General features: G+C 46.2%; 1 protein-coding gene across 5 annotated transcripts; it reads left to right on the forward strand.

The window, feature by feature from the left end:
- The first annotated feature begins 15,408 nt into the window (after positions 1-15,408).
- LOC146178874 (uncharacterized) lies at positions 15,409-26,185 on the forward strand. 5 transcript variants are annotated; one of them, XM_084578613.1, is made up of 5 exons: positions 15,409-16,229; positions 18,589-18,727; positions 19,857-19,938; positions 22,241-22,447; positions 23,918-24,064. In XM_084578613.1, the coding sequence occupies exons 1-5, from the start codon at positions 15,627-15,629 to the stop codon at positions 23,928-23,930; spliced, it is 1,044 nt and encodes a 347-aa protein (XP_084434739.1). In that variant the 5' UTR covers positions 15,409-15,626; the 3' UTR covers positions 23,931-24,064. The 5 variants fall into 5 exon arrangements, with proteins under 5 accessions (XP_084434739.1, XP_084434740.1, XP_084434741.1 ...); XM_084578614.1 differs by having other exon boundaries at positions 23,924-24,064; XM_084578615.1 differs by lacking the exon at positions 19,857-19,938 and having other exon boundaries at positions 15,409-15,695; positions 23,918-26,185.
- The last annotated feature ends 317 nt before the right edge of the window (positions 26,186-26,502 follow it).

Genomic DNA, 26,502 nt, shown 5'->3' on the forward strand with positions numbered 1-26,502 from the left:
TCCACCTAGTGCTTGTAAAGACCGGTCCCTTATGGGCTGATCCAAACATACCTCCTGGCCCTTGTATAGATAATAAATAATGCTTACCACCACCACCACCACCCTAACCCACAAGCCACCGCAGCGTATACATTGTAGGATAGTGGAGGCTCCCCAGGAGGACACGCAATGCATATAGGCAAAAAGATAGAGGCGCTTTTCATTTCCACAAAAAATAAGGAAATGTGGTCTGAAAACGTGATGTTATGATTTTTTAAGGGAAAGCTTCACAACGCTATGTATCAGTCAAGGTAAACCTGGGCGGCCGCTTGACCTTCAACGAGTTAGAGGTCAGAGCGGCTAGATAGCCTAACCACGGTGCCACCTATACCACCACTTCACCTTTGACGGCAGAAACGGCATCACATGTTCTCTCTCGGTGAACGGCATCTTCGACTCCATGGTCTCGGTAATTTAATCACTGAAAAAACATGTCTGCACATGCCTAACCAAATAAAAACCAAGCAAAACGACCATTCGCCTCGGCTAATAGGGTTAAACCTCAGCCAATCTTTTTTTATTTTCTTATAGTACTTGTGTTTTTTCTTGGTTTATTTATTGTTTCTGTAGTCATTTTTGCCATTTCTGGCTCCTGGTCTACGAGGGATGATAATGTCTTGGGGAGGCCTTCTAGAACTATAAGATTGAGACCGCTGCTGTGGCGGTTCGTAAAAACGTTATAGAGCTTTCTGAAATACTGAAATATTTATACTGCTGTATGCGTCCTGTTATGACGCATGCGGTTCAGTGTGCAATGTCGCTAGCTATTCTGAGATTATCCCCCCGCCCTTGGAGTGCGCATAAGAAATCAAATTTTGGAAGAACTAAAGTTATTGAAAATTGCGCGGCTGCGCTATCATAAATATAATTTGTCATCGGGCAGTGCTAGGGCTTCTCCCTGTTCAGGAACTACTCCATGCTCATTACTATTTGACTGACAAAGAAAAACCCATGCTCACCTCTTAGGCTTTCTCTGTTCAATTGGTGAAACAGCACGGGGTCCCTTACGTGCAGCTGGAGCTGGGTCTCGCTGTAACGCGAGGCATGCGGTAATTAGAACGAAGCATTCGGAGCTGGGTGCATTGATCTGCAACACATTCAGCATAATCGTGATCCAGTTTCGCTCTTCTCCTGATAGCGGTGGTGTACGGGGTTTGACCTCCCGAAGCAACTGACTCTATGAGAGACACCGTAGTGGAGGGCTTTGGAAATTTCGACCACCTGTGTGGATTTAACGTGCACTGGCGTCGTGTCCGATGTCAGTACACACGAACGCCTCTTCGTTTCGCCTCCATCGGAAAACGGCCGCCGCGGCCAGGATTCGATCCCGCATACTGGGGCACAGTAGACGAGAGCCCTCAGCACTGCACCACCACGACGGATTACTCTTCTGAGATTTACAGCACAGCGCGCTAGAGTGCAGCGCAACCGGTATGTCAAGCTCGCGCCCTATTATCATTGGTGCAAGCTGAGATTGTCAGAACCGATTTTGATTTTCTATCAACATGACGAATTGTTAAATTTATTTACAAGCCAGTTTATTGAAGTGGTTTAGCAAAAGATGTAGTAAAAACAGCAACATTATTGCAAACAGAAGGCGGATTTTGTTTGAAGGTAAAGTAGGAGTGTGGTAAAAAAGTGGAGCTTCAAGGTTCAATCACTGTGGCCCTAATTAGGCACTCTGGCCCTCCTGTGAGTAGGCAAAACATTTGGCGATGTTACATGAGTGTAAAGATTGTTCTGCTCCTAATACTGTGTACCACCTTCGATCTAAAGTGTGAGTAACTCCGCACCCATCAAAAATAATCTCTAATACGCCTGCAGGTGTTCGTGCTAAGCCAGAATTTCGCTTTTATCGATATTGCTTGAAATCTTGTGAATAACGAAATAAGCGGTGACTATGCTTAAACCCTCAGAAGTCGAAAACGTCGTGCCGGTTCCCAGCGCAATCGTTCTACACCCTACATTCTATTAATAATAATAGTATTAACTGGTTCCAGAAAAGCAGAGGCAAAGTATCTGTCACACTTGTTCTACTATATGGACACCTGAACCTCGCCTTAGGGGAAGGGAGGAAAGATTGAAAATGGAAAGAAAACGAGGCGGCGTATAGAGGTCTGCGGAGAAATTTCGACCACCTGAGGGTCTTTTAACTTGCGCTGACATCGCACAGCACACGGATGCCTCTTCGTTTGTCCTCAGTCGAGAAGCAGCCGCCGGCGGTCGGGATCGAGCCCGGGTAGTGCAGCACAGCAGTCGGGCGTCTTACCACTGCACTCATCCTCTCTCCCTACTTGCGCCGGTTGGGGGCGCAGCTGTGCATAGCAACCATGACGGCACGAACGGTGGGAGGGGCCCGCGCGCTTCGGCGGCGGCGGCAGCAGATGTGGCGACACGTGGTGGCGACGCTCCGACAGACGTCTGGGCGCAGTCGAGTGAGTGAGACTCATGGCGCAGAGGCGGCCTAGTAACTGTGTGCTAAGCGGTGCGGAGAAGCGGCGATGGATTCCTGATTCCCCCAACACGAAACGTGAGAAGAATCAGTTTGGTTGCCATCATTTCCGGTTCCGGCGTTTCCTCCAATCAGAAGACCCGATGCCAGGGAGACAGCGGCACTTTCGATAACGACGCAAACTAAGAATACAGAACCAGAGGCAGGAATCAGGGGCGTTTCAAACAAACGTTTTCGCCTCATCGCACTTTAGTTGTCCAAAGTGCCACAAACTTTTTAGAACGCCGCTCTTTGACGCCCATTCCTGCGTTACAGTGACGAGACCTGCGTTTCGCGTCGGCGTGGCCGTTGGCGTCACCGTCACAGTTCTCCCTCGTAACCAGCTCCACAGGCGGGGCAGCGCACGCTCCTGCCACCGTTCGCAGCTGCGTATATCCCTCTCTCGTGTTCTCCGATTACTGCGCGCGCTCCTCCCGCCACCGTTCGCCGCTGCACGTACCCTCCCCCCCCCCCCCTTCCCTTCCTGCGTAGCGGCAAAGGTGTTCCCCGCCGGGGTAGTGCAGTGGTAAGACGCCCGACTACTGTGCCAGAGTACCCGGGTTCGAACCTGACCTCGGCGGCTGCGTTTCGATGGAGGCGAAACGAAGAGGCGTCGTGTACTGTGCAATGTCAGCACACGTTAAAGATCCCCAGGTGGTCGAAATTACTCCGTAGCCCTCTACTACGTCTCCTCTTTCTCTCTTTCCACCTTCACTCCCACCTTCCTCCCTTCCCTTAAGGTGCAGTTGAGGTGTCCGCAGAAAACAAGTGAGACAGTTACCGCGCCTTTCCCTTGCTATAAATTAATCAATCTCCGGTTGCCGAAGCGCCGGCTCTGCATCAGCGGATCATGTTGCGTGCATACTAAGCCGAAACGCAGAGCCACGTTGACTTGACTCGCTAGCGGCGTCAGCGGCATCAGTCAGTCGGTGCTACCTACGTTCCTATGGGCCCACGCGCTGCCTCCCACGACCTCCCGATCCACAAAGCTTCCTTCATGACAGTCAAGAACTATTAGTGGAGTGTCTGTTGAAAGAATATGTGTGAAAAATAATGTCTTGTTCGAATTCTTTGTCTCAATCTACCAAAAACCTGAAATAGCTAATGAACAGCGCTCAAATTTCACGTTAGGAAGTAGCGTAATCGTCGGCAATTTTTTTCGGTACTTTTGTAATGTCTTGAATGTTTCATTTTTAGTGCTAAAGCATAAACTACTACCCGAATTCTCGCTAAAACTCGTTGTCTGAAGCCGATTTGACCTTTCTGAAGGGGGTCATGTGTCCGCAGGAACACGTTTCACAGACAATGCTCCTTTATTTCCTGTTAAACTATACAACACCGGTGAACTTGAATGCGTTCGTCGTGCCCAAGGATATGGGATTGAATCCAGGTCGCCGGCGGCTGCGTTTCAATGGAGGCGAAGAGGAGTGGCGTCCGTATGCTATGTGATGTCGGTGCACGCTAACGAACCCTAGGTGGTCGACCTTTCTGGAGACCTTCAATACGGCATCTCTCCTAGCCTGGCTCGCTTTGGGGCGTTAACCCCTGCAAACTAAACTAAACCAGGACGCGGCGGCCGCTTTTAGATGAAGACGAAAGGCAAGGCGCCCGTGTGCTGTTCGATGTCAGTACGCGTGAAACTCAGGTGGTCTAAATTTCTAGAGCCCTCCACTACGGCGTCTCTCATAGTCTGAGTCTCTTTGAGACGTTAATCTACTTGAAATAAAACAAACCAAAACTTTTGATACGTTCCATGGAAGGCTGTGTTCGACAAGGGGCGCATGATGTACCGTGATACCGTGCGCAGCAGCAGCAACGCTCAGGCTTTGGTTATTTCTCCACATAAGAATATGCAGTGCTCTAGAAACATTTGATGCTGCAGCACACATTCAATATGTGGTCTGGAAGCACAGCCGCCCGATTACCACAGCAAAATAACGTTTAATAACAGACACAGCAAGCACAATCCTGTCAAAACGCCCTGCTGCTGCATGATATTCCGTGATTAACTGAGTTATACCATCCGTATTTTTTTCTTTCACACCCGCAGTAACCGTAAAAGGAGGTAAACAGTAATCAGAAATATAGAAACAGCCCCGCCTACCGGTGGACTGCTAGCGGGACCACTGCCTGGGAGTGGACCCGAATTCGAGGTCACAGGCGCAGCCATTTGCTCATGGGATGCACCACCAGGGCCCTGCGCAGACGGCAGCCCTGCGTTGTTCCGGTGCAGAGCCTCACCATCGGACTCGGCCGGCTTGGAAGGCGGCGACTCGGCCTTTTCCTCTCCCGACCTGCGAGCCAAAAGCTCTTCTGTGAATTGGCGGCAAGATGGGCACAGCCTCCCCATATGCTCTGCCCTGATACCGCGTCTTCTGCATATTGATTTTGAAGCCTACATTTCTACTTTTCCTGTCTAGGTCATCAATCATTATTTGCAGTTCATCCCCCGAGTTGCTTAGCAAGACAATGTCATCAGCAAATCGCAGATTACTGAGGTATTCTCCATCTACCTTTATCCCTAACTGCTCCCATTCCAAGTCCCTGAATACTTCCTCTAAACAAGCTGTGAATAGTACTGGAGAGATTGTGTCTCCTTGCCTAACACCTTTCTTTATGGGAATTTTGTTACTTTCTTTATGCATAACTATGGTTGCTGTGCAGCCACTATATATATCTTCCAGCACTTTCACGTACGGCTCGTCTACCCCCTGATTTCGCAATGCCTGCATCACCGCAGAGGTTTCAACTGAGTCTAATGCTTTTTCGTAATCAATGAATGCTATGTATAAGGGCTGGTTATATTCCGAGCATTTTTCTATCACCTGATTGATGGTATGGATATGATCGATAGTAGAGTACCGTTTCCGAAACCCTGCTTGATCCTTTACTTGATTGTAGTCTAAGGTGGTCCTGATTCTATTAGCGATTACCTTAGTAAATACCTTATACGCAACAGACAGTAAGCTGATTGGTCTGTAATTTTTAAGGTCCTTAGAGTCCCCTTTCTTGTGAATGAGGATAATGTTTGCATTCTTCCATGGTTCCGGTACCGTCGATGACACCAGGCACTGCGTATACAGGGTGGCCAGTTTTTCTAGCACGATATCCCCCCGTCCTTCAGCAAATCTGTAGTTATCTGATCCTCTCCACCTGATTTTCCCCTTTTCATAGTTTCTAGTGCTTTCTTGACCTCGTCCTTCGTCACTGGTGGAACGTCTGACTGGTTTTCCCTATCGCCAATCTCATTACGGTCCTGCCTACTTTGGCTACTGTAGAGATCTGTATAGAACTCCTCGGCTACTTTGACTATCTTTTCCATATTAGTGATGACTTTGCCCGCCTTGTCCCTTGTCGCATACATCTGGTTTTTGCCTATGCCCAATTTCTTCTTCGCCGTTTTAAGGCTTCCTCCGTTCTTTACAGCATGCTCAATTTTCTCCATGTTACACTTCCTTATATCAGCCACCTTGCGCTTATTGATTAGCTTTGATATCTCGGCCAATTCGATCTGGTCTGTTGGATTGGAAGCTTTCATACTCTGGCGTTTCTTAATCACATCATTCGTCTCCTTAGACAGCTTACCGGTATCCTCTCTAGCTATCCTACCGCCTACTTCTACCGCGCACTCAGTAATGATATCTCTGAAATTATTGTTCCTTGCCTCTAAGGTAATGTCGCCATCCTCAGTTAGAGCTGAATACCTATTCTGTAGCGAAATCGAATTAATATGCAGAAGACTAAGGTAATGTTCAACAGCCTCGGAAAGGAACAGCAGTTTACATTAGGCAGCGAAATACTGGAAGTAGTAGGCGAATATGTCTACTTAGGACAGGTAGTAACCGCAGATCCGGACCATGAAAAGGAAATAACAAGAAGAATAAGATTGGGATGGAGCGCATTTGGCAAGCACTCGCAGGTTATGACTAGCAGCTTACCGGTATCGCTCAAGAGGAAAGTATACAACAGTTGCATCTTACCTGTACTCACCTATGGGGCTGAAACGTGGAGGCTAACCAAGAGAGTTCTACTTAAGTTGAGGACAACCCAGAGAGCTATGGAACGAAAAATGGTAGGGGTAACATTAAGAGATAGGAAGCGTGCAGAGTGGGTCAGAGAAATAACTCAAGTTACCGACATTCTAGTAGAAATTAGGAAGAAATGGACGTGGGCAGGACATGTAGTGCGAAGAGAGGATAACCGATGGTCGCTGAGGGTAACAAACTGGATTCCAAGGGAAGGAAAGCGTAGCAGGGGGCGGCAGAAAGTTAGGTGGGCGGATGAGATTAAGAAGTTCGCAGGGGTCAAGTGGATGCAGCTAGCACAGAACCGGGTTAAGTGGAGAAATATGGGAGAGGCCTTCGCCATGCAGTGGGTATAATCAGGCTGGTGATGATGATGGTGATGATGATGATGATGATACCGCGTTCCGGTATAGGATAATCGAAAAAAAAATTACGAGAACGCTCAAGCTTCGTATTAAAAGGCATATTGTCTTCCTCAATGAGAGCGAGCCCACACAGAATGCAAGGCCGGAAACAATTTGTAAAAGAGTAATTTAAAAATTACGGGGACAGTTAAGCTCCATCGTTAAAGGTATGATGCGATGGCGTTTCAAACACAAGAATGATGTGTTTTCACTTTTTGAAGCTGAAGCTTCATTGCGGAAGGTAGTTCGAGCCTTCAGCATACAACCGGCATTCACCTCCAAGTGACCTTGACAGGTAGCGTGCCTTTTCTTATCAAACTAATTTACATTGCAGCTAAATGTTCACTACGCTATGTAGAGCCAGTCTTCGAGTGGCACTAAATTTGACCTTTATGTGACCTTGACCTAATGAAAAGTGAGTGTCCATGATTTCGTGGTGTCCACCCGAGCAAGGTCTCGCTTTCCCCAAGGTCGTCAAGAGAAGGGCCCCGCCGCGTGAAGGGTGGCTGTTCCTGGCCCTACGGGGCTGGGACTGGTAGGTCAACGCCGCTATCGGCGGGGGCTAGCCAGCCACCAAATTTGTATCTGTTGTAGGCCGTCATTTTACCCGCCACCGCTTAGGTTGTGGACGACAGCTGTTGCGGCGCGCGTCTTTCTCTCCCTATTCTTTTTCTTTCTTCTCTACTTTCTCTCTTCTGTCCGCACGAAGCAGTGGAGGTGGCTGCCCCGCCAGGGTGGTGCAGTGGTAAGACGCCCACTACTGTGCCGGAGCACCCGGGCTCGAACCCAACCTCGGCGGCTGCGTTTTGATGGAGGCGAAACGAAGAAGCGTCGGTGTGCTGTGCGATGACAGCGCACGTTAAAGGTCCCCAGGTGGTCGAAATCACTCCGTGGCCCTCCACTACAGCTCCTCTTTCTCTATTTCCACTTTCACACTCACCTTCCTCCCTTCCCTCACGGCGCAGTTGAGGTGCCCACAGAAAACAAGTGAGACAGTTACCGCGGATTTCCCTTCCTATAAATCAATCATCAGTCAGTGGTGGTGGCTCAGCTACAGAGCCAGTAGCAGGCCCGTGCATTTTCTTTTCCTTCTTCCTAAAGCCACAACAACGAGGCAGCGGAGGTGGCTCAGCTAGAGCTAGTAGCGAGCCCGTGCATTTTAACGCGGCAGCGTTAAGGAGCTCGTGTCGCAGAAAAGCCGGTGTCGTCGGCGTCCAGTGAGCGATAAATCCCGGCATGCACTTCATAAATAAAAAGCAAGTTCCAAGATGGGCTGGGTGGGAATCGAACCAGGGTCTCCGGAGTGTGAGACGGAGACGCTACCACTCAGCCACGAGTTCGATGCTTGAAAGCGGTACAAAAGCGCTTCTAGTGAATGCGGTGTTGCCTTAGAAACATGCCGTAGAACGTTATACTGCAGTGTATATCGGTAATTATGAGCATGTTACTTACAGAAGTCGCAGTTACACGAGTAGCGAAGTAGGTTTCCGCTACATTTCTTCTGCGCTCTGCGCACATGCAGAGCCATCTTGCGGCAAACACAGAAGAACCCCTCCTCGCAATGTGCGGCGCTGCCCCGACACGTGGCGCGCCACTCGCCCCTGACGTTTCGCCGTGCACCTTCACAGGTTGTAGAATCAAGCGTCTTTCCTTTCTTTAGATCACTATCTTCGCTCACCCGCTTCTCCCCTTCGGGCCGCGCGGGTACCGGTGCGAGGATGCCCCAATACCCTTGCGTTTAGTAAGTTTTCTCGACGAGGTACAATAACGCTATCGCTTTCCACTCTTGAAGGCGAAGCTTAAAGGGCAACTCCGGGGGTTTTTTGACATTCGAATATTGTAGTGAAACTTTTACCACAGGTTCTTCTCTCCGTCCTGGCGCATTCTACAAAATTTGGGTGCCGTACGATAATTCGTTCACGCGCAATACGGCTTTAAAATATGCCGTTTTCATGGCTTAAGTTGAGAGTATTTCTGCGGGCAACACTGACTTTCTGACGTCACAAACAGTACACAGGCGTTAACGTCTACTTCCCGCGTGATTATGAAATTGTGAGGTTTATATTGAACATACCTCAGACATTTTATGCAGTGCGTCATGATTTCCATACTTTATTTTCATCATCCAACGCACGTACGAGTGTTTTTCTAATACTGAGTGTGACGTCACCATTTTGTCAAATGTGACGTCGTTTCTGGCCGTGAAATCAGTTTCGGTTTCGATTTGATGTTTTTCTTTTTTTAAAAATACTTCTAATTGGAATTTTGGAAAACGGTTTTTTGTGTTGGAGTCAGGACGTGCCGAGGAATGTAATTCAATTAAAAACACAAAATGATGAAAAAACCACCGGAGTTGCCCTTTAAGCGTCCTCCAAATTTTTTCTTTTCCTTCTTCCTACAGCCGCAAAAGAAAAAAAGCTCGGCCGTAGCGGGTGGCTGATTGGGATGGTAGGTCACTGCCGCTTGCGGCGGGGCCTACCATCCCTACCATCCCTAGCCTGCCACCATATTTTTACCTGTTGTAGGCCGTCATTGCACCCGCTACCGTTTCGATGGTGGACGACGGCTGTTGCGATGGGCGTCTTCTCTCCCTCTTCTTTTTCTTTCTTCTTTGTTTTCCATCCGCACGAGACAGTGGAGGTGGCTCAGCTACAGTGCCAGTAGCTTCATGCCCGTTCATTTACTTTTCCTTCTTCTTTCAGTCGCAACAACAGCCGTAGCCGCGCCATGGACTCGGATTACTCCGAGTTCACACCAAAGCAAACTTCTTTACGGATCAGCTGTCTCTCTCCGGAGGCATAAAAAATGGCTGTGGCTCAACTTGGTTAATCCGGGAAATTGCGAAAGCAATACCCATGGCTACGCCCTCGCTCACGTGATAGTCGTGCTGTTGTGGTGCTTGTGTGAAACTTGTTGTATACCTTGTGCTGCTGTGGTGATCACTTGGCTATTCTATGTACAACTAGTAGTGATACTTTAATCGCTGCGGCTGTGAGGATATACTTGGTTGCTGGTGATGTTAATGCAGACAGTAGAACTGCTATACAATGGCATGCTTGGCACTCATGGTAAGTGTCCTGGTAAATCTAAGGTTTTCTTTTTTACACTCTTTTACGCGCATTACCACGAGCTTCCCTTGTAGTAGGCGGCATCGCCACGAAGCAATGTTAAGCCGCTGGTGGTTGGCACAGCTACTGCTTTCTAGCGACGTGAGTCGAGCCTAATCTCTTCAGCGTAACGCCACAATCGCGCTCCTAGTGGAGAGCGCAGGAGTTAGGCGCTGGTGGTGGCACCGCCCAACACCACCTAGAAGCAGTCTTCTAGGTGGTGTTGCCCCGCCGCGGCTTGCGACGGCGCGAGTCGGGCGCCAGTCTTTTTCAATGTGACGTCACAACACCTGTTGCGCTCCTAGCGGAGAGCGCAGGAGTTAGGCGCCGGTGGTGGCACCGCCGCGGCTTGCGACGGCGCGAGCCGGTCGCCCTTCTCTTCAGCGTGATGTCACACATGACGTCACACAGAGGTCAACTAAGGTCAATGGTGGCACCGCCGCGCCACGGCAAAGGCTGAAAGTGCAAGTAGTATTGCTTTCGCAATAAAAGAAACATTCTGCTAAATAAACAGCTTTACCATGTGTAACTATGCTACAGCTATCGCTTCAGACTGGGTTTAACCGAAGCTAACCCAAAGCCAATTTTTTTCTTCCTTCTGGTTGCCTCATGTGCTTTGGGTTGAGTCTCCAACGCGCAGGTTGCCCAAATGCGTCAATTCGCTCGAAAACCGAGAAGGGAGCCAGAGCTACCTAGACTGCCCTCCTAGCCTAGGTAGCTAAGAAGCAACTCCGCATTCGAACCCGGCCGCCAACGCCTGCGTTTCGATGGAGGCGAAGCAGAAATTCGCCCATGTGTTGTGCAACGTAAGTTTACGTTTAAGGTCATCAGATAATCAATTACTCTGTAGCCATCAACTACGGCACCTCTCTTTCCGCTTTCACTCTCACCTTCCTCATATCCCTTACGGCGCGGATCCGGTGCCCGCGGAGAAAGTATGACAGATTTTGCGCCTTTCCCTTTCTGTAAAACAATTTACAAATATATCTCCCTTTACCCTCCTCTCCAGCATTTGTTGCAAATGCAGGCGAGTGCAAGTATGCGGGTCTGCTGTGTTCGCGGTTCCGCGAGTGTATGGCCGGAACAGCACACAGAAGCATGCATGTACTAAGGGAAACTAAAATCCTTCTCTTTTGAAAAGCGCGTAGCGAGCGGCAGACAGAATTAGTATTCTACGCCCACCTTGACAATACAAGTAGTGAATTTCCCGATGCACCGGAGTACAGCTAGAAGCCAGATGGGCATTCTTGCCCCGCGTTAAGCTGAAGGCTTAACCCACAGAAGCGTCCACTGCAGTGCAACAGAAATTTGCCCCAGAGTAATGCCTTACTGGTGGTGCCAAGGGGCGTACAGCGAATAACCGGGCGAAAACAGTACAACGTCGCTCCCGTTCCCGCAGTACTGCGATTGCCCATAGCACCAGCATTTGCGCAGTCTCGTTTTACGTTTCACGGTATTAATAGCGAGAAATATTGATAAGCTAGATTGTTTATTTACGGTTGTACTAAACTTAAATTTAGAAAATGCGCTTATATCCCCAAGAAATGTGTCGGAGAGGGTGATTAAGCGTCGTGACTACGAGCCGATGATGAGCTATTGGCCACTTTGTGGGAGAACAGAGCGGTGGAGCAGGCACCCCTCGAACCCCTCAGGCGGCAAGCGGCCAAAAAAAAAATGAACCAGAACACAAATCGCTGGTGAAAGCACCACTAATATCAACCGCAACATGAGCCGCTAGCCACAGGCACAAGAAACGGCAAAAATAGCGAGCCTGCATCCGTTCGTCACTAGGCTCGTTCTTCCGACCTATACTCCCGGCTGCGATGATGCGTAGAACGCAAGGACAAAGTGAACCGTCAGCAATGACGGTTCACAAGTGTGACCTACTTTGCGTTGTCCGGGTTACCGGATGAGCTCTTGCCCTTGTGGTGTTTCCGGTGGTGTTTCTTTCCACTGTGGGGTGACTCGACAGAAGAGGTTTTCGCGGTGGGGGCCGAAGGATCCATGACGGCTACTCCTTGTGACACAGTTCGCGGCCTCAGCACAAGAACGACACGCTTCTTCGCTGTCTCCTCGAGGCCTGCTCACGTGCAACTACGGGTTTCTTCTTTTTTAAAGAGCGAAAGCCTTTCTTGACCCGTGTATGGTGTAGGCAGAAATGTTTGCGAGAAATGTTGCCAGGACTGAAAAGAAATCTCTCCCTACCGGGAAACTAACCCCTATCCCTCCAATCCCCAGCCGAACGCACAAACCACTATTCCAAGTCGGGCTTTTTTTTTTATTGCATATGAAAACTTCCAACGAGTAGAAACTAAACCATCTCATGCTTCAAATCCTTGATCTGAATAATGGAAGCCTGCTAAAACCCTGTAATTCATCAGTATAACAAATGTCAAAATACAGGAAGGCACACACAAGCATCGAGATGCGGTATCCAATAGGTGGCTCTTCAAGGGCACTCCCCGCACCAAAGCGTCCTGCTCTCGACATAAAAACCGTTGATCGTGGTGGTTCAGCATAAAGGTCCATCATTCAGCATTTCCATTAACTGAAAAGCCGCGTCAACATAAACAAATCACCAGACACATAACAGTTTTTCCGAACGTGCAAAAACACAAATACTATATGGCGTAATTTTGATGTCCTTTAGCGCCCGCTGCAATATGGCCCAGAAAAACACAGCATCACGGCAAACAATAAAATTACAGAGCACTGAAAAATCTGCATTGGAGTAGTGCGAAAGCACGGATGCTGCTGTTGGTTACTTCTGGTTGCTTCTAGTTGCTTAATTCACTGCTTGTTTGCCCATTTTAGTCTTTGGTACTTTCAAATTGCGCGCCAATCCCTTCCTATGCCCTTTTTCGGCTCTACTTCCGGTTGCGTAACGTCACATCCTTGGCGGCATATCTACCTACTACGGCACCCCTTTCCCTTCCTATAAATAAATAAATCAGTCCGCAGAACAAGTCTGGGGACGGAAGGGTGGCAGTTCCTGGCCCTACGGGGCTGGGACGGTAGGTCAACGCCGCTTGCGGCGGGGGTTAGCCAGCCACTGATTTTTATCTGTTGTAGGCCGTCATTGCACCCGCCACCGCTTCGGTGGTGGTGGACGACGGCTGTTGTTGCGGCGCGCGTCTTTCTGTCCCTCTTCTTTTCTTTCTTGTCTATTTTCTCTTCCGTCCGCACGAGACAGCGGAGGTGGCTCAGCTATGGAGCCAGTAGCAGGCCCGTGCATTTTCTTTTCTTTCTTCCTACAGCCACAACAACAACAGAACAACTCTGGCAGATACTGCGCCTTTCCTTTTTTGCGAACCAGTTATTCTAATTATTTACAATTACCTTTATGGCCTAATTATTTTTTCGGACCCAACATTACGTAACCCTTTATCGATTGACACAACTCATTAACATCTAGCACTTCTCAGTTACAACTGCTGCGGACACGGTCTGCGGACAGAAATCTGTGAACATAGCGAAGTAATGCTTTTGCATTAATAAAACAGTGTTCAGTGGTCTCTGGCGTGTCACACAGGCAGCAATTCAACGGCCATGGCATGAATATACGCTTGGCGTAAAGCCACGCCTTAACAGGGAGCGTTGATGTGTGCTATTTAAAAAAGAACATCTTTGCAGTCGACTGAATGCACGTGCGCTTAGCATGCTTTAGAACTCTAGTGTCAAGAAACTCCTCATCAGGTTGCCGATGCAAAGGTTGGGGAACAAAAAGAGTAAGAACCTCGGTCATCTGCCTTCTGGGTGAATTATACAGGTAATCTAAATAAAAGCGCGCAGTGAGGAAACTGAAGGAACCCCCATAGAGTCCCTTCGCGCGCCTGTCCAGTCGGTGCGAATAGAGAAGGCAAGTGAGAACAAAGACGCCTGATACGCACATGTACTAATAAGGGATGGCTTTCCAATTTGAACAAGAAAAAAAAAAAGGCGAAACCAGCTGGTGTACGAACAAGTGAACAAAACCTAATGCACCGAACTCTATTGGAAGAAACAGGTTATCACGACGCAGAGGTTCCCAATGAAAGCACTATACAAAAGTTGTGAATATTCTGTGTATTGCCTGCACCTTCTTTCTCGCCCAATGTAGAATTTGCAGGGCGTAGGCAAGGTTGCAAACAAGAAAGCTTTTCAGATTTGCTTGCGAGCAAACACTAAAGTTCCCGACCCATCCACGCCTCAGTTTGTTGCCTAATAGCCACGATTTCGGAATCCCAATATGCACCACTGTTGCGAGAAGGAAAAGAAAATGCACGGGCCTGCTACTGGCTCTGTAGCTGAGCCACCTCCGCTGCCTCGTGCGGACAGAAGAGAAAAAAAAAATTACGAGGGACTTGATGCCTGTACTGTTTTCACTTTAGAACTTCGGCGCTGCCAAGTGTTCCAGTTTTTTGCCTCGTCCCCCCTACTGTAATGCCCACCAGGGCGATATGTAGGTACTTGAATAAATGAATAAATAAATAAACCTGTGAATGACCCTAACACGTCTATGCGAACAGATGAAAACGTTTTCTTTTTTTTTTTTCATCGACCAAGATAAAACAAGTTGGTAGCGCACTATAGGCGAATGTTCCATAGATCATACGATGAAATTCTGTCCCTTAAGTTACAGGTACAGTGAGCTAGAAATATGATTTCTAGTCTCCTTATTTGCCGGTAATAATTGTTCCTTACATAATTGTGCTTGGAGCAGCGGAAAGTCCATCAAAAGAGTCTTCATATAAAAAACCCGCTTCCAGTAATTCATATCGTTGTTCTCCTTTCATGCGCTAGCAATATAGGTCCGGGAGTTGAACAGTGTTTTCTATTAGTTTTTGCTGTAAACATTGCGCTTTCTCTTTTCGATTTAACTTAATCAGTCACTACAGCCGCCCACCGCGCGTAGGTAGCCGCGCGCCGTTGAGGCCACAGCGAAGGAAGCCAATGCAGCTCTTCACCGGGTAATTCCAGCATTAATCAGCTTAAAAACTGCTGAACTACTCTCTAACATAAACCAAACGATTTCTTTTTTTTTGTTTTCCACTTCAGAATATTCGCACGCGCGAACTGGTTTCGAAGGCAGCGTCGCTTGGCGCTAGTAGGCACGCGGCACGCCGAGTTTTTGCCTACACCCCCTGTCGCTGCCGATCGCAGCGCCACCTTTGTTTATAAACATGGCGCTTGTATATAAATCAATTAGCTTTTACCTATATTAGAGCTAATACAAAGCTACCTAGGGCCCTTAGCAACGCTGTTGCTAGTGGCCCGAATTGTCATAGCAACAGCATCGCCGTTGCCAATGGCCCGACTTGGCTAGGTTGCGTCTAGTACCAGTGCCGATGCATCAATGAAAGGCTGAGGCAAGGCGGCTGAGGCAGCTGAGGGAGCACAGAAATTCGTGTTCCGCATTGTCTGCTCCAGGAAACCTGACGGGTCCCGACCCATTGGTCTCTTGTGCGCGCGAACTGTAGCGAAAAGTTTCTACTACTCGCAGAAGCCGCTAAGGGAAACGATTACGTCACCGCTAAGACATGAAGCGTCGGACCATAGGCTTGCTCTTGAGAAACGAGTGATGGAACCGGTGCCGTCTACCAGTGCCGGACACACTACAGTGTGTCGCTCATCAGTAACTTCCTCGTCGGTGAGTACTGATGGGCCATCTACGTCGGCTGGTGCTCGACCGCGAGGGAGGCCGCGTAGGACGGAGGCACAGAAGGCAGACGCCAAAGCTCGCCATGCTGAGGCCATGCGGCGAAAGCGACGCGAAAATGCTGAACTCCGGGAACAAGAGGTTGCGGCGAAACGACGACGGCGGGCCGAGGACCCGGAATTCAGGGCAAGAGAGGCCGAGGCAATGCGGCTTAAACGTCAGGCAGATGTGCAACTAAGGGCAAAGGAAGCAGACGCCAAACGGCAGAAGCGACAATCGAACGCCGCGCTGAGAGCCAGGGAGGCTGTGATGAAACGTCAGCGCCGCGACATGGATCCCCAATTACGAGCGCGGGAAGCAGAGGTCCGCCGTCAAGAGCGCCTAAATGATGCCGATCTTCGAGCACGAGAAGCTGAGCTCAAACGTCACCATAGGCAAGAAGACCCCGAGCTGATAGCGCGTGAAGCCGAGGCCAGGAGACAACACCGGCATGAAAGTCCTCATTGCAGGACGCGGGAAACTCAGGTCAGGCGTCAGCATGCCTTGGACAAGTTGGACGAGTGTTGTATCATGTGAAATACGTCTTTGTGTTACTGAAAAGTGCGACAAGCAAATGAGTAGACGGTGCGAACGGGGCCTTAAAGGCGAAGCTTAAGCGTTCTCCAAATTTTTAAAATGGTGCTTGCTGTTTCCTTTGGCCACAGGTCAATTTTGCCAGTCTGTGAGCACGTTTGTTAAGCGTGTGACTCAGCCTAAGAGCGTTAAAAACTTCTTGTATTTGCCCTGCCGGGGTGGCGCAGTGGTTACGGTGTTTGACCACTGTGCCCAAGAAAGCAGGATCGAATCCCGGCCTTGGATGCTGCGTTTCGGTGGAGGCGAAACGGAGTGGCGTCCGTGTGCTGTGCGATGTCAGTGCACGTTAAAGAACACCAGGTGGTCGAAATTTCCGCAGTCCTCCACCACAGCGTCTCTCATAGCCTGAGTCGCTTTGGGACGTTAAACCCCACACACCACTACCGCCACCACCAACTTCTTGTATTTTTGGGCAAAAGTACTTTAGCCACATGTAATGCTATTTGGAACTGATCGGGTTTGATTTGTATGAGCCGTGCTACTCAGAGGCAGTCTTGCTCTAAATTGGCGCTTTAAGTTGAAATGCAATGTTAAATTGCAGCCACATGTTAACATATCCCAACTTTTTTTTTATTTTGTATTAGTTTGGAAAAAAAAAAGTTTATTGCCCGAGACACAGCTTTGCAACATGATTTGCTATTGTAAAACAGTGGGTTATAATAGGTTTTGGTTTCAGGAAACTGGATTGAATGGTACATATGGGCATGCTCATCCCAAATTGTGCCATATTTACTGTAACCTTACGTTCCATTTCAGAAATTCTTGTGTGACACAGAACTAATTAAGCAAGTTGCTGTCTGCAAAATATTGTGCCTGAGTTTTGCTTTTGGAGTGCTTAGCAGAGCGTGGCCTTCTTTGGCCCTGCATTTGTCACCATTGCCATCTCGCTGCCCCATGGCTGATAAAGGTTCATGTTATTGTCATTTTTTTCATGTGCACATGTGTTGAACAAGCTGGCCTAATTTACAGCTGCTGTAAATGATCTCATAGTTCCCTTTATGACACTATATACCCTTGTGCTTACAGTGGATGCAAATTTTCTTGGGAGTATAGCACTCTGTGATAACGTGATAACATGCCGAGGCCGATGTTCGGTGTTGCTGCCAAGTGCCGATAAGATCACCCAGTGTTATCACGTGATGTTCGACGCCTGTGTTGGTAGGATAGATTTTTAAACCAAGTATCAAACGGACTATCTAATGTTGTTGTGAAGAACTTGATGACAAAGTGGACCAGGTGATGCTGTCAGGCTGTACCACCGGCCGTTAAAGGCATGGCACCTTGTTGTCCTGTTGTTTTGCTCCCCACCGTGTAACAAAAGATATTGATGCTATGTGGCTGAGATGACATTAGAGAAGAAGGTGCAGTGCAGGAATTATTTAATGTTTAATGAGCCTTATTAAAGTGCATTCTAAACAGCTAGTAGTGCACAAGAGTGGCTTTGTTCAACAAAATTTATCATCCATTACTTGAAAGTTGTAAACTAAATTGAAAAATTTAGAGATAATGAGAAGGAGGTTAGTCAGGCTGTCCTGTTTATGCAGTTAAACCTGGTTATAACGAAACTGTAGTATGTCTGTGATTTTTCGTTACATCCAGGTTTTCATTATGCATATGCATTTTTTGCGTGAAGCCTCAAAAGGGCAATGCATAATGAAAACCAGATTAAGAATTGAATTTGAGGGAAACTGCCTAGAATGTAATTACAGTAAATCAGAATTATTCAAAGTAATAGAACCGACGAAATGTTTTATGATCGCTTTGAGGGGGCAACATCTGCTCCCAAATGCATGCTGCAGGTGTGAACCACGCATTTGTGTCTGTGCAATGGTCCATAAAATTAAGTGTTAGGGTGTCGCGGTGCTGGCAAAGATTTCTCGGCAAAATGGCAATGTTGAGTGGTACAGTTCTGTCACGCTGGAGTCCTCACCTTTCCTGTCACCCAATGGTGTGTTTTGAATGTGTACAACTTCTTGCTTTGGTATTAGTCAGTCATATCAAGTAATTTAGTGTAACATATTGCGTTATGTGGATGGCGTGTGGTTGTCCAGAAGGACATAGATGTGTTGTAGGGACCGAAAGTTTGCAGCAGTTTTCACGCATCTGTGCACATATTATTATGTAACACGGTGCCTTTTTTGCTTATATGTGTTATGCCTCTAAGTGAATATTTATTTCATCCCCGGTGATCAATCCCAGTAGGTTTTGGAATTGGTAATGTCAAGCTAATTAGTTTGTCCACACCCTCCAGGATGATGCATCGACCCAGTATGTCGCTCAAGACGCTGCCCAGTCACTGGAGTTGTTCGGCCTATCCAAGTCGTCGCAGTGCTCCTCAGTGAAGGTCTCCATGCTTACACAAACTGTGGAAGGGGTTATAGACGACAAAGGTATCAGACACTCATATTTTAATTAACACTTTGCTTCCCGCACTTCACATCAGTAGCCTGCTATTGATGGTTTCAGATTTGTATTTTTACCCTTGCCAAGTGCTTCTGGACAGTTAGAGCCACCTCATTGGTTACAAAGGAATTCTTCTTTCAATGTCTTTTGTTCAATTTTTCTGCCTCGTGGTGATATTGAAAACTCTGGAGTCGGATCAGGTGATGTGCAAAGGGTTTACATCATAGAGGCTGTGCATTACAGCTGCTCTGTGGGAAATACCCATTTCTTTTCTCCCTTTTTTTTAAATTATTATGGTCCCAGCAACACACAGGACAATTCTGTTTGTTAGGTTTTAACACAGACAGTGAAACTGCATTAGACAAACCTGGAATGCAACAGGCATCCACTGATCAGTGTTTCTCATCCAAATTGAACAGCGTCTGCCGCACTCTGATTAAAGGTATCCTTCACGTTCTAAACGTTAAATTACTTTTCTGCACAGTGTCAGTCTTTTTATGGAGCAATCATTTGCCTGCGATCGCACATACAGTTGATCACGCTCCGAGATAGCCGGCGTCGACCTCATCATTGCTTTTCCAGCTGGCACAATATTTACCAGGAATAACACTTTCTCGCAAAACCTATTCTGTACATAAAATGTTATTTACTGGTATAAGGGCAGACTTCCTACAGAAAAAGTATCTTTTGATTATTTCATGTGCTATTTTAGTGAAAAAGATTTTAATGTTTTTATTTACAATTTCTTTGTGTTATTTTCTTTTTCATAGCCGCTTGAATGAAACATTCATTAAGAATATCCACCATGTTCACCAGTTTTCACATAGTGTAACAGTTGCCATACCATCACCTCCTGGCTCTGTTCACGGCTGGTTTTTCAGCTGTTAAGAATCAAAAACATTGCATAATGCAACCTAAAGGGGAACACACTCTAAGAAAGATGTTAGTAATTTATTTGAATATTGGGGAAAAAAAATCCGAAAAAATTGCACTCAGCGAATTCGAACACGTTTCAGTGCACAGATAAGAACCCATTGTGCCACAGAAGTGATGGGAATGGCAGGCTTTAAATTCGCTGTTATTCGTTTTGACAATATTTACGCTATTTGTCGCCAGGTGATGCTGCTCTGAGGACCCTACCGTTGAGAGAACGAAATAATGCAACCAAATCCCAAGCCAAATACGCTCGGAAGTACAGGTGGACACGCTCCTACGCTCCTTTACTTCTTTTCCACTTCCTCTTTCTCTCCTTGGGCTAAAACTACATTAGTCACATCATGACAAAGAATACTGATGCTACTGATATTTCAAAGGACTGATCTATTGGTTATATTCAATTTGCCAATTCTACAAAGCTGACAGTGCATACTTGCGCTTATCGGAAGCATCCAAGTGACATCCTGTTGTCCTTTGTAGCGTTCTCTGCACAACAGCACCCTCTACTTTGTGCCTCGATTAGTGTTAGACCTGGTCACAGTAGCTTTTCGGCGTGTCATTTAATGCGTTGATCTAAAGGAAATAGGTGTCTCTTGTAAGTTCTAATGAGCGTAGTGGTGATCCCAGCAAATGCAGTGCTGATAGGGTGTGCAGGCACCCTTCAAGCGTTTGTGGGCGGTGTAAATGCGTGCTGTAAAGGCGTATTTGTGGACCGAATGCTAGCTAGATCCTTGACACTTTCATGGCTAAAATTTTCTCTTTGAGGCTGCGTCATTTTTTTTTTCTTTAACAATATTAATTTGCCTCAGGGCATCAGTAGAGTATGAGATGAAAAATGAGCTAATGATTAAATGAATGGAAAGGTTTTCTGATTTTATTAAGTCGAAGAGTGAGCGATGATGTGTTCCCTGCATGCAAGCGAGGTATGAGGCAGGATTGCTTGCTGAAAGGCCAGCTATTGCCAAGTGCCGGATTCGTGTCGGTTTCAGAGCTGGGCAGACCCACAGCAAATGGTGAATGTCGGCTTCAACATTTTCATCTTTACATATCGGACACCCTGGGCGGGGATATAAGTATCGGAAGTGAGACCACATCCGAGTGACAGCTGGTGTGAGGGTAACCCCGACCCGGATCCTCCTAAATGCAGCCTCCTCTGCACGGGTGAGACCGCGGGGGAGGGATACCGCACACGGAGGGATAAGAGCATGTGTGCGACGCCGGTGGTGTTCCTTGTATTGTATTTGCCAGCACAGATGCCTGCATGTCTGTGAAACAACCTTTCTCTATTTTTCATGCTTTTGTGTTTCCAGCCCCTTTGAGTATTCTTTTTTATATTTCTGTCTTATTCTTTGCGCAGTAATAGCTGTCATTCCAGTTTAGCCTTCACTCTAGTCAAGACATTGTAACTGCTTCCTAGCTTTTGAGGCCTGCAGCTGCATACTTAGCTCTGTAGGTGGTCACATTTGCTTAAGCAGAGAAAGCTGATCAAGTCACAGTTCACTAAAGTGGGCAATTATTTTTGGAGCTAGATATTGGAACACACCTTTAGGTAATTTTTATTCAAGCATGAACTTATGACCGAGTGTCCCTACATTAAAGCCTTGCTTCTTGTGTTTAGTTGATTATTTCGGAGTTGGGCTTCCAACAAAATATGTTGTTAATTCTAGGGACACATGGAAGCAGGCCGTTCAGAAAATATCTTTGTCATTGATATCAATGTCATTAAAGTCATTGTCACCCTTTGGAGGGGCTTCAAGGTGACTTTGGCACTCAAACTGAGTGGAAAGGTGCCACAAATGAAAGAATGAAAGTTTTTGTGCATCCAAGAAAGCACTAAGATAGCTTTAAGATGCTCAGTCTATTTTTGAAAGCAAGCTTTTTTTGTGTGTGCTCATAACCCACCTATATTGGATGCTTCCTGTGAGTCTCTGCAACTAACTTGTAATGTTAATTGGGAGTCTGGTTTGCTAGGACATATATTTCAGGATGTGCCAACCTTATTTGCATATCCTGATTTCGTAACCTCAAGGAAGAAATCGAATTTTGTAAAGAGGCCTTGCCCCTGAAGTCACTCTTTTTTAATGTGTAGCTGCAGTTGTATTTCATTGGTCATAGCTGAGTTTGTATGCCTCCTTCTAGAATATTGAAGCTGTAAAATGGATTGGACCGGAGCATATGACTGCAGGTTTGCAGTTGGAACTTTCCCCCTGTAAAGGAATTGAGCTGGGTATCCTTTGTGCTTTTCAGACTTCCATGAGATGTCAATGCTGTCTTTTTGGTGAGCTTTTTAGGTCAGAAGTCATACATTGCCTAGGGATATCTAGACTTTTACTGAGCTACAGTGTCAACGTTTTTGTGAATTAAGGTCTTTTCAGTTGTCATGCTGATGGGAGCAGGGGGTTGATCCTTTTATTTAAGCCTGAGGTCTGTCAAGGGGTCGAAAGTTAACACTGCATATGTTAGTTACATAAATATGTCCTAAAGAATGCCTTCATTGTACAGTAACTTCCTTATTGGAAGGTGAGCTTCAATTTGTCCCACTCGTGTTTATTCCAAATTTGCAGATGCAGCCAGTTATACAAGCAGGCTTTCAGCAACAGGCGGAAACAGTCGGTTCCAGTGCTCCGAGTGCAGCTATGCCACAAATACCAACAGCCACTTCAAATACCACTTGAGAACGCACAGCGGAGAGCGCCCCTTTCAGTGCAGCGAATGCAGCAAGTGCTTTGCACGGAAACTCACTTTGGTGCGCCACCTTCGCACTCACAGAGGTGAGTGACAATACTTGTGCGCAGGTTGCAACAATATGTTTAAGCGACCAGGTAAGCAGTCAGCTTTGAGCAACTTTTGAATTCACACTAATGAGAAGGCCTACAAATGCCAGTATTTTCCCATGGCCTTTGCAGACATGTCTAGCTTTTTGAATCCGTATGTACGAAGTCACGAGAAATAACAGCGATTGGCATGTCCTTTTGCGACATGGAAATTGCTCATATATGTAGCAAATACCTTAAGTTCCATGAACTGAAATCACCTGAAGTCTCATGTTTTTTCATGAAGTCATGCGTGTTATGCAGGCGTGGGGGAGGGGGACAGTTTCCCAGCAATTGCGACAGGTGTTTACACTTAAGTTATCTAAGTAGCAAACATCATGTAACCAACTTCAGACTTTATTTACCTGGTTGATTGGCATCTTGCAATCAGTGATATAGTTCTTTTAGCACCTCTAAGAGCACATTTCTTTTGTGTGTTGCTTTGAAGGTGCAAATTATAGTGTCAATAAGCTATGGACTCGGCACATGTTTTAATAGAATGTGTTGTCTGTGAATTTTGCAATTGCCGTTTTGAAGCTGGACTTTTCTAATTCCAAGTCCATTTGGATTTGAACGTGATAATTAAAAAAAAATATATCCTTATGGGGATTTCATTGTTGCTGTCTAGCTTTGATGAGCACTCTTGATGTTCACTCTTTTTATTCATGTGCTTTCATGAACTCATTTGTAAAAAGTTCACGTTCCTATAATATGTTGAGTTATGTGTCTTGTGCAAAAGATATTACAGTAGAACTTTGCTGATATATTCCCGGTTCATACGATGCGTCTGGGCGGCCTGCCGCCCAGCACATGGCCAAATAAAGGCCTCCGCAATATAGAGGCATAGTTAGAGGCTGCACACATCCAAAACGGGGACAGAAGATGAAACCATGTAAAATCATGGAAGAGAGGATAAAGCCGAAATGGCCCCATGACCGGCACAAAATGGGCGCGTCACGTTTGGGGATGCTTCACTGCATAGTACATGCACTCAAGCATTGCAGCGAAACATCCCCAAAACATGACGGGATCGTTTTTTTGAAAAGTTCCTTTCTGGCGCTGCATGTCTACGCGGTCGAGATTTGCAGTGAAGTGCACTGTGGAATGAAACTGCAGTGAATCCTGACATTTTTGAATATTTGTAAACTTTTGAATACGAATTGATTAAGAAATGTATTCAGTTCACATTTGAAGTTTCAGATTTCGCACACCCCTAGTTGTAAGCGTATTTTCAGTTGACCTGCTGATGAGAGGCAAGGGTAACTTTTTATGGGATGATTCTTAATCTCAATTCTGGCATGTCAAGGTCTAAATTTTACATCATATATGTTAGTCTCATTAAAGCATCATAAAAATTATTTCACTCTAACTGCCTAATAGGAGGCTTAGCTTTATTTTGCCTCACTCAGGTTGCTTACAAATTTGCAGATGCAGCGAGTGATGCAAGCCTGGACAAGCCTATGCCTTCAAAAAATTCACCGGAGGGAAACAAGCGGTTCCAGTGCCCCGAGTGCAGCTATGCGACAAATATCGTGACCCACTTCAAAAGACATCTGAGAACTCATACAGGGGAGCGCCCCTTTCAGTGCAGTGAATGCTGGAAGTGCTTTACAAATAAAAATGGTTTGGTACAGCACCTTCGCACCCACACAGGTGAGAGACCTTATCACTGCAAACATTGCAGCAAGAGCTTTAAACATATTGGTCCCTTAATAGATCACGTTCGCATTCACACTGGTGAGAGGCCCTACAAATGCCACATGTGTGACATGGCTTTTATAAGGAGTTGGTACTTGAGTCAGCATCTACGAAGGCACCACAAACCAGAACAGGTATTGGCACATGACTCTTGAGACATCATTTGCTGTTACATACAGGGAATGCCTGAAGCACAATAAACTGAAACTCCTGAAGTCTACTGTTTCCGTAAGTCATTGCGTGTTATGCTAGCTTTCGGGGAAAGGCAAACTTGTACATAATGTAACATCCATGTATGCTCGCAAAATCAGTCATCGAGGCCATTTTTTGAGTTTGTGTGCTTCAACTAGCATTTTGTAATCAATGTTATAGCTCTTCTAGCACCTCCAAGATCACCTTTTCTTATGTTTTTTGCTATGTAGGGGCAAATTAAAGTGCCAGTAAACAGTACTTTCGGATCTGAAGTGCATAAACTTAAAAGTGAACCAGTCCATTTGTATGTGAACATGCCGGTTTCTTCTCATGTAGATATCATGACCCTACCTCCAGCTTCTAGGAGCTTTCTTTAAAAGTAACCTATGTGAAGCTGGTATTCAATCTTATGGGCACCCTTACTGACGCTGTCACTTTATGCAAGTGACTGAAATCTATGCATTGCCCATTTAATTTTGTCACTTTCTTCAAAACAAGAAGGGTTGCTTTGAAATTGATGTCTTGGGAAAGCATCTTGTCAGCTATCTCAAGAATAGGCAGCCAGTGTGCTTTGTTTTCCATATTGGCTTTCTTTTTTTCTGTTCAACTGTTTTTCTTAGATACAGGTGGTCATTTTTAAAACGCAATGTTGCCTCATTTGGAAATATAATAGTTGTAATAGTTGCTTGAGAGTATTAATTTTAATTTCATTGGTTTTCAGCAGTGCAAAGTAGTGCATTTCTCGAGAAATAGTGCGAGTGATGACAGGATTATTTTGTTAATAATCTTTGCTGCTCCATCTCAGCCGTACTTTTTTGGGAAGTGCAAGGAGTTATATCTACATTATAAATCTTTTGAAGGTTCTGACAGCAATGTGTTGCATTTTTTGATAGTCTGATAGCCTCCAAATGGTTTCTCTCATTGCTTCCCAAGGTCTTCTGGTGTAATGATGTAATTGTGTGTTTATTTTTGTTTGGTTTGGGGCACAGGAGGCAGGAGTTGGTGAAGGCAAAAGCATTGTCTCCACAGTGTGGAAGTGTGGGAAATACTAGCAGGAAAATTTCGATGCAATTTCATGTCAGAGTTATCATGAAACTATTCATGTGCAGAGTTCAGTATGGTGTCATACCATTTTGCTTTCCATTTAGCATCCATCTGCTAGTCAATTGGAGGCAAGTCTTCAGCTGGGATTCAAACTAATGGTTTTTATACCTTCAATTTTATGCCATTGATTGTAAATGTAGGTGTCCACCAAGAACTGACGCATTGTCCTGTGCTTTTTCTTTCCTCAAAAATTACCAGTTGAAGACGTTTAATGATTGGCCAACCTCTATCAGTCTCTCAATGCTAAACTGCTAAGTAAAACCATGTCAAGCCAAGCAGTGCTTTCACATGTCCTAATCAGTTCAGAGGAGCTAAACCCTGGAAATTTTTTTGCACATTGGAAGGCAATTGCAGTTTTCCTCTTAGCTAGACTTGCCATTTCTTCTTGATCTTAACTTTTCTTTCAGCTTCAGGTTTACTTTGCACTTGTTTTTATTCTCATTTGAAGCTTAGCTGGCCCTCGTATATAGAACTCTTTTAAGGAGTGCTTACTTTCCTTATTCCTCTTGACGCTAGTTTTGTTGCATTCACTTTACATAATCACAGAAAAGTGGTTAATGTGGTCAATTTTCAAATGAAGGCCTGTGTTTGGTCTTAATCACGGTTAGTTCTGTTGGTTGGTGGCTGGATTGCTCTACACATTGCCATTGATTTTTTTTTTTTTTTTTCAGAAGGTGGTAGGTGTTCCAAATATAACTTGTTTTAATGGAATATTTTGTTGGTATTCAAAGATAGTCGCGCACACTTCCCTGCAGTAGACTGCGTGCCTTTCAGAGCATTAAAGGGTCAGAGTGCACCCTCCGGTTGAATATATTTTCTTTCCCAGTAACAGGCTTCATCGCCGAAAAGCACTGTCACAAACATGCCATGGCGTATTGGTTAAGGCACCCATCTCGTTCGCAGTAGGTAGCTGGTTCAAAACGCACTTGTAAAAATGGGTGCGTGCGTCTCCTGATCTAGCGTCCAGCTTTCTTCAGGGGTATAAGCGTGAGAGAACCTCCATAAACCCTGCTGCGCCT

This window comes from Amblyomma maculatum, chromosome 9 (genome assembly GCF_055883805.1).
Source record: "Amblyomma maculatum isolate TAMU_Amacu chromosome 9, ASM5588380v1, whole genome shotgun sequence".
NCBI lineage: Eukaryota > Metazoa > Arthropoda > Arachnida > Ixodida > Ixodidae > Amblyomma > Amblyomma maculatum.

Excerpts from the sequence above, each read along its gene's own strand:
- LOC146178874 (XM_084578611.1), top strand. The coding sequence starts at position 15,627 with ATGGAACCGGTGCCGTCTACCAGTGCCGGACACACTACAGTGTGTCGC. Across the intron at positions 16,230-18,588 it reads GCAGGACGCGGGAAACTCAG|GATGATGCATCGACCCAGTA; the intron begins GTCAGGCGTCAG and ends CACACCCTCCAG. Across the intron at positions 18,728-22,240 it reads AGGGGTTATAGACGACAAAG|ATGCAGCCAGTTATACAAGC; the intron begins GTATCAGACACT and ends CCAAATTTGCAG.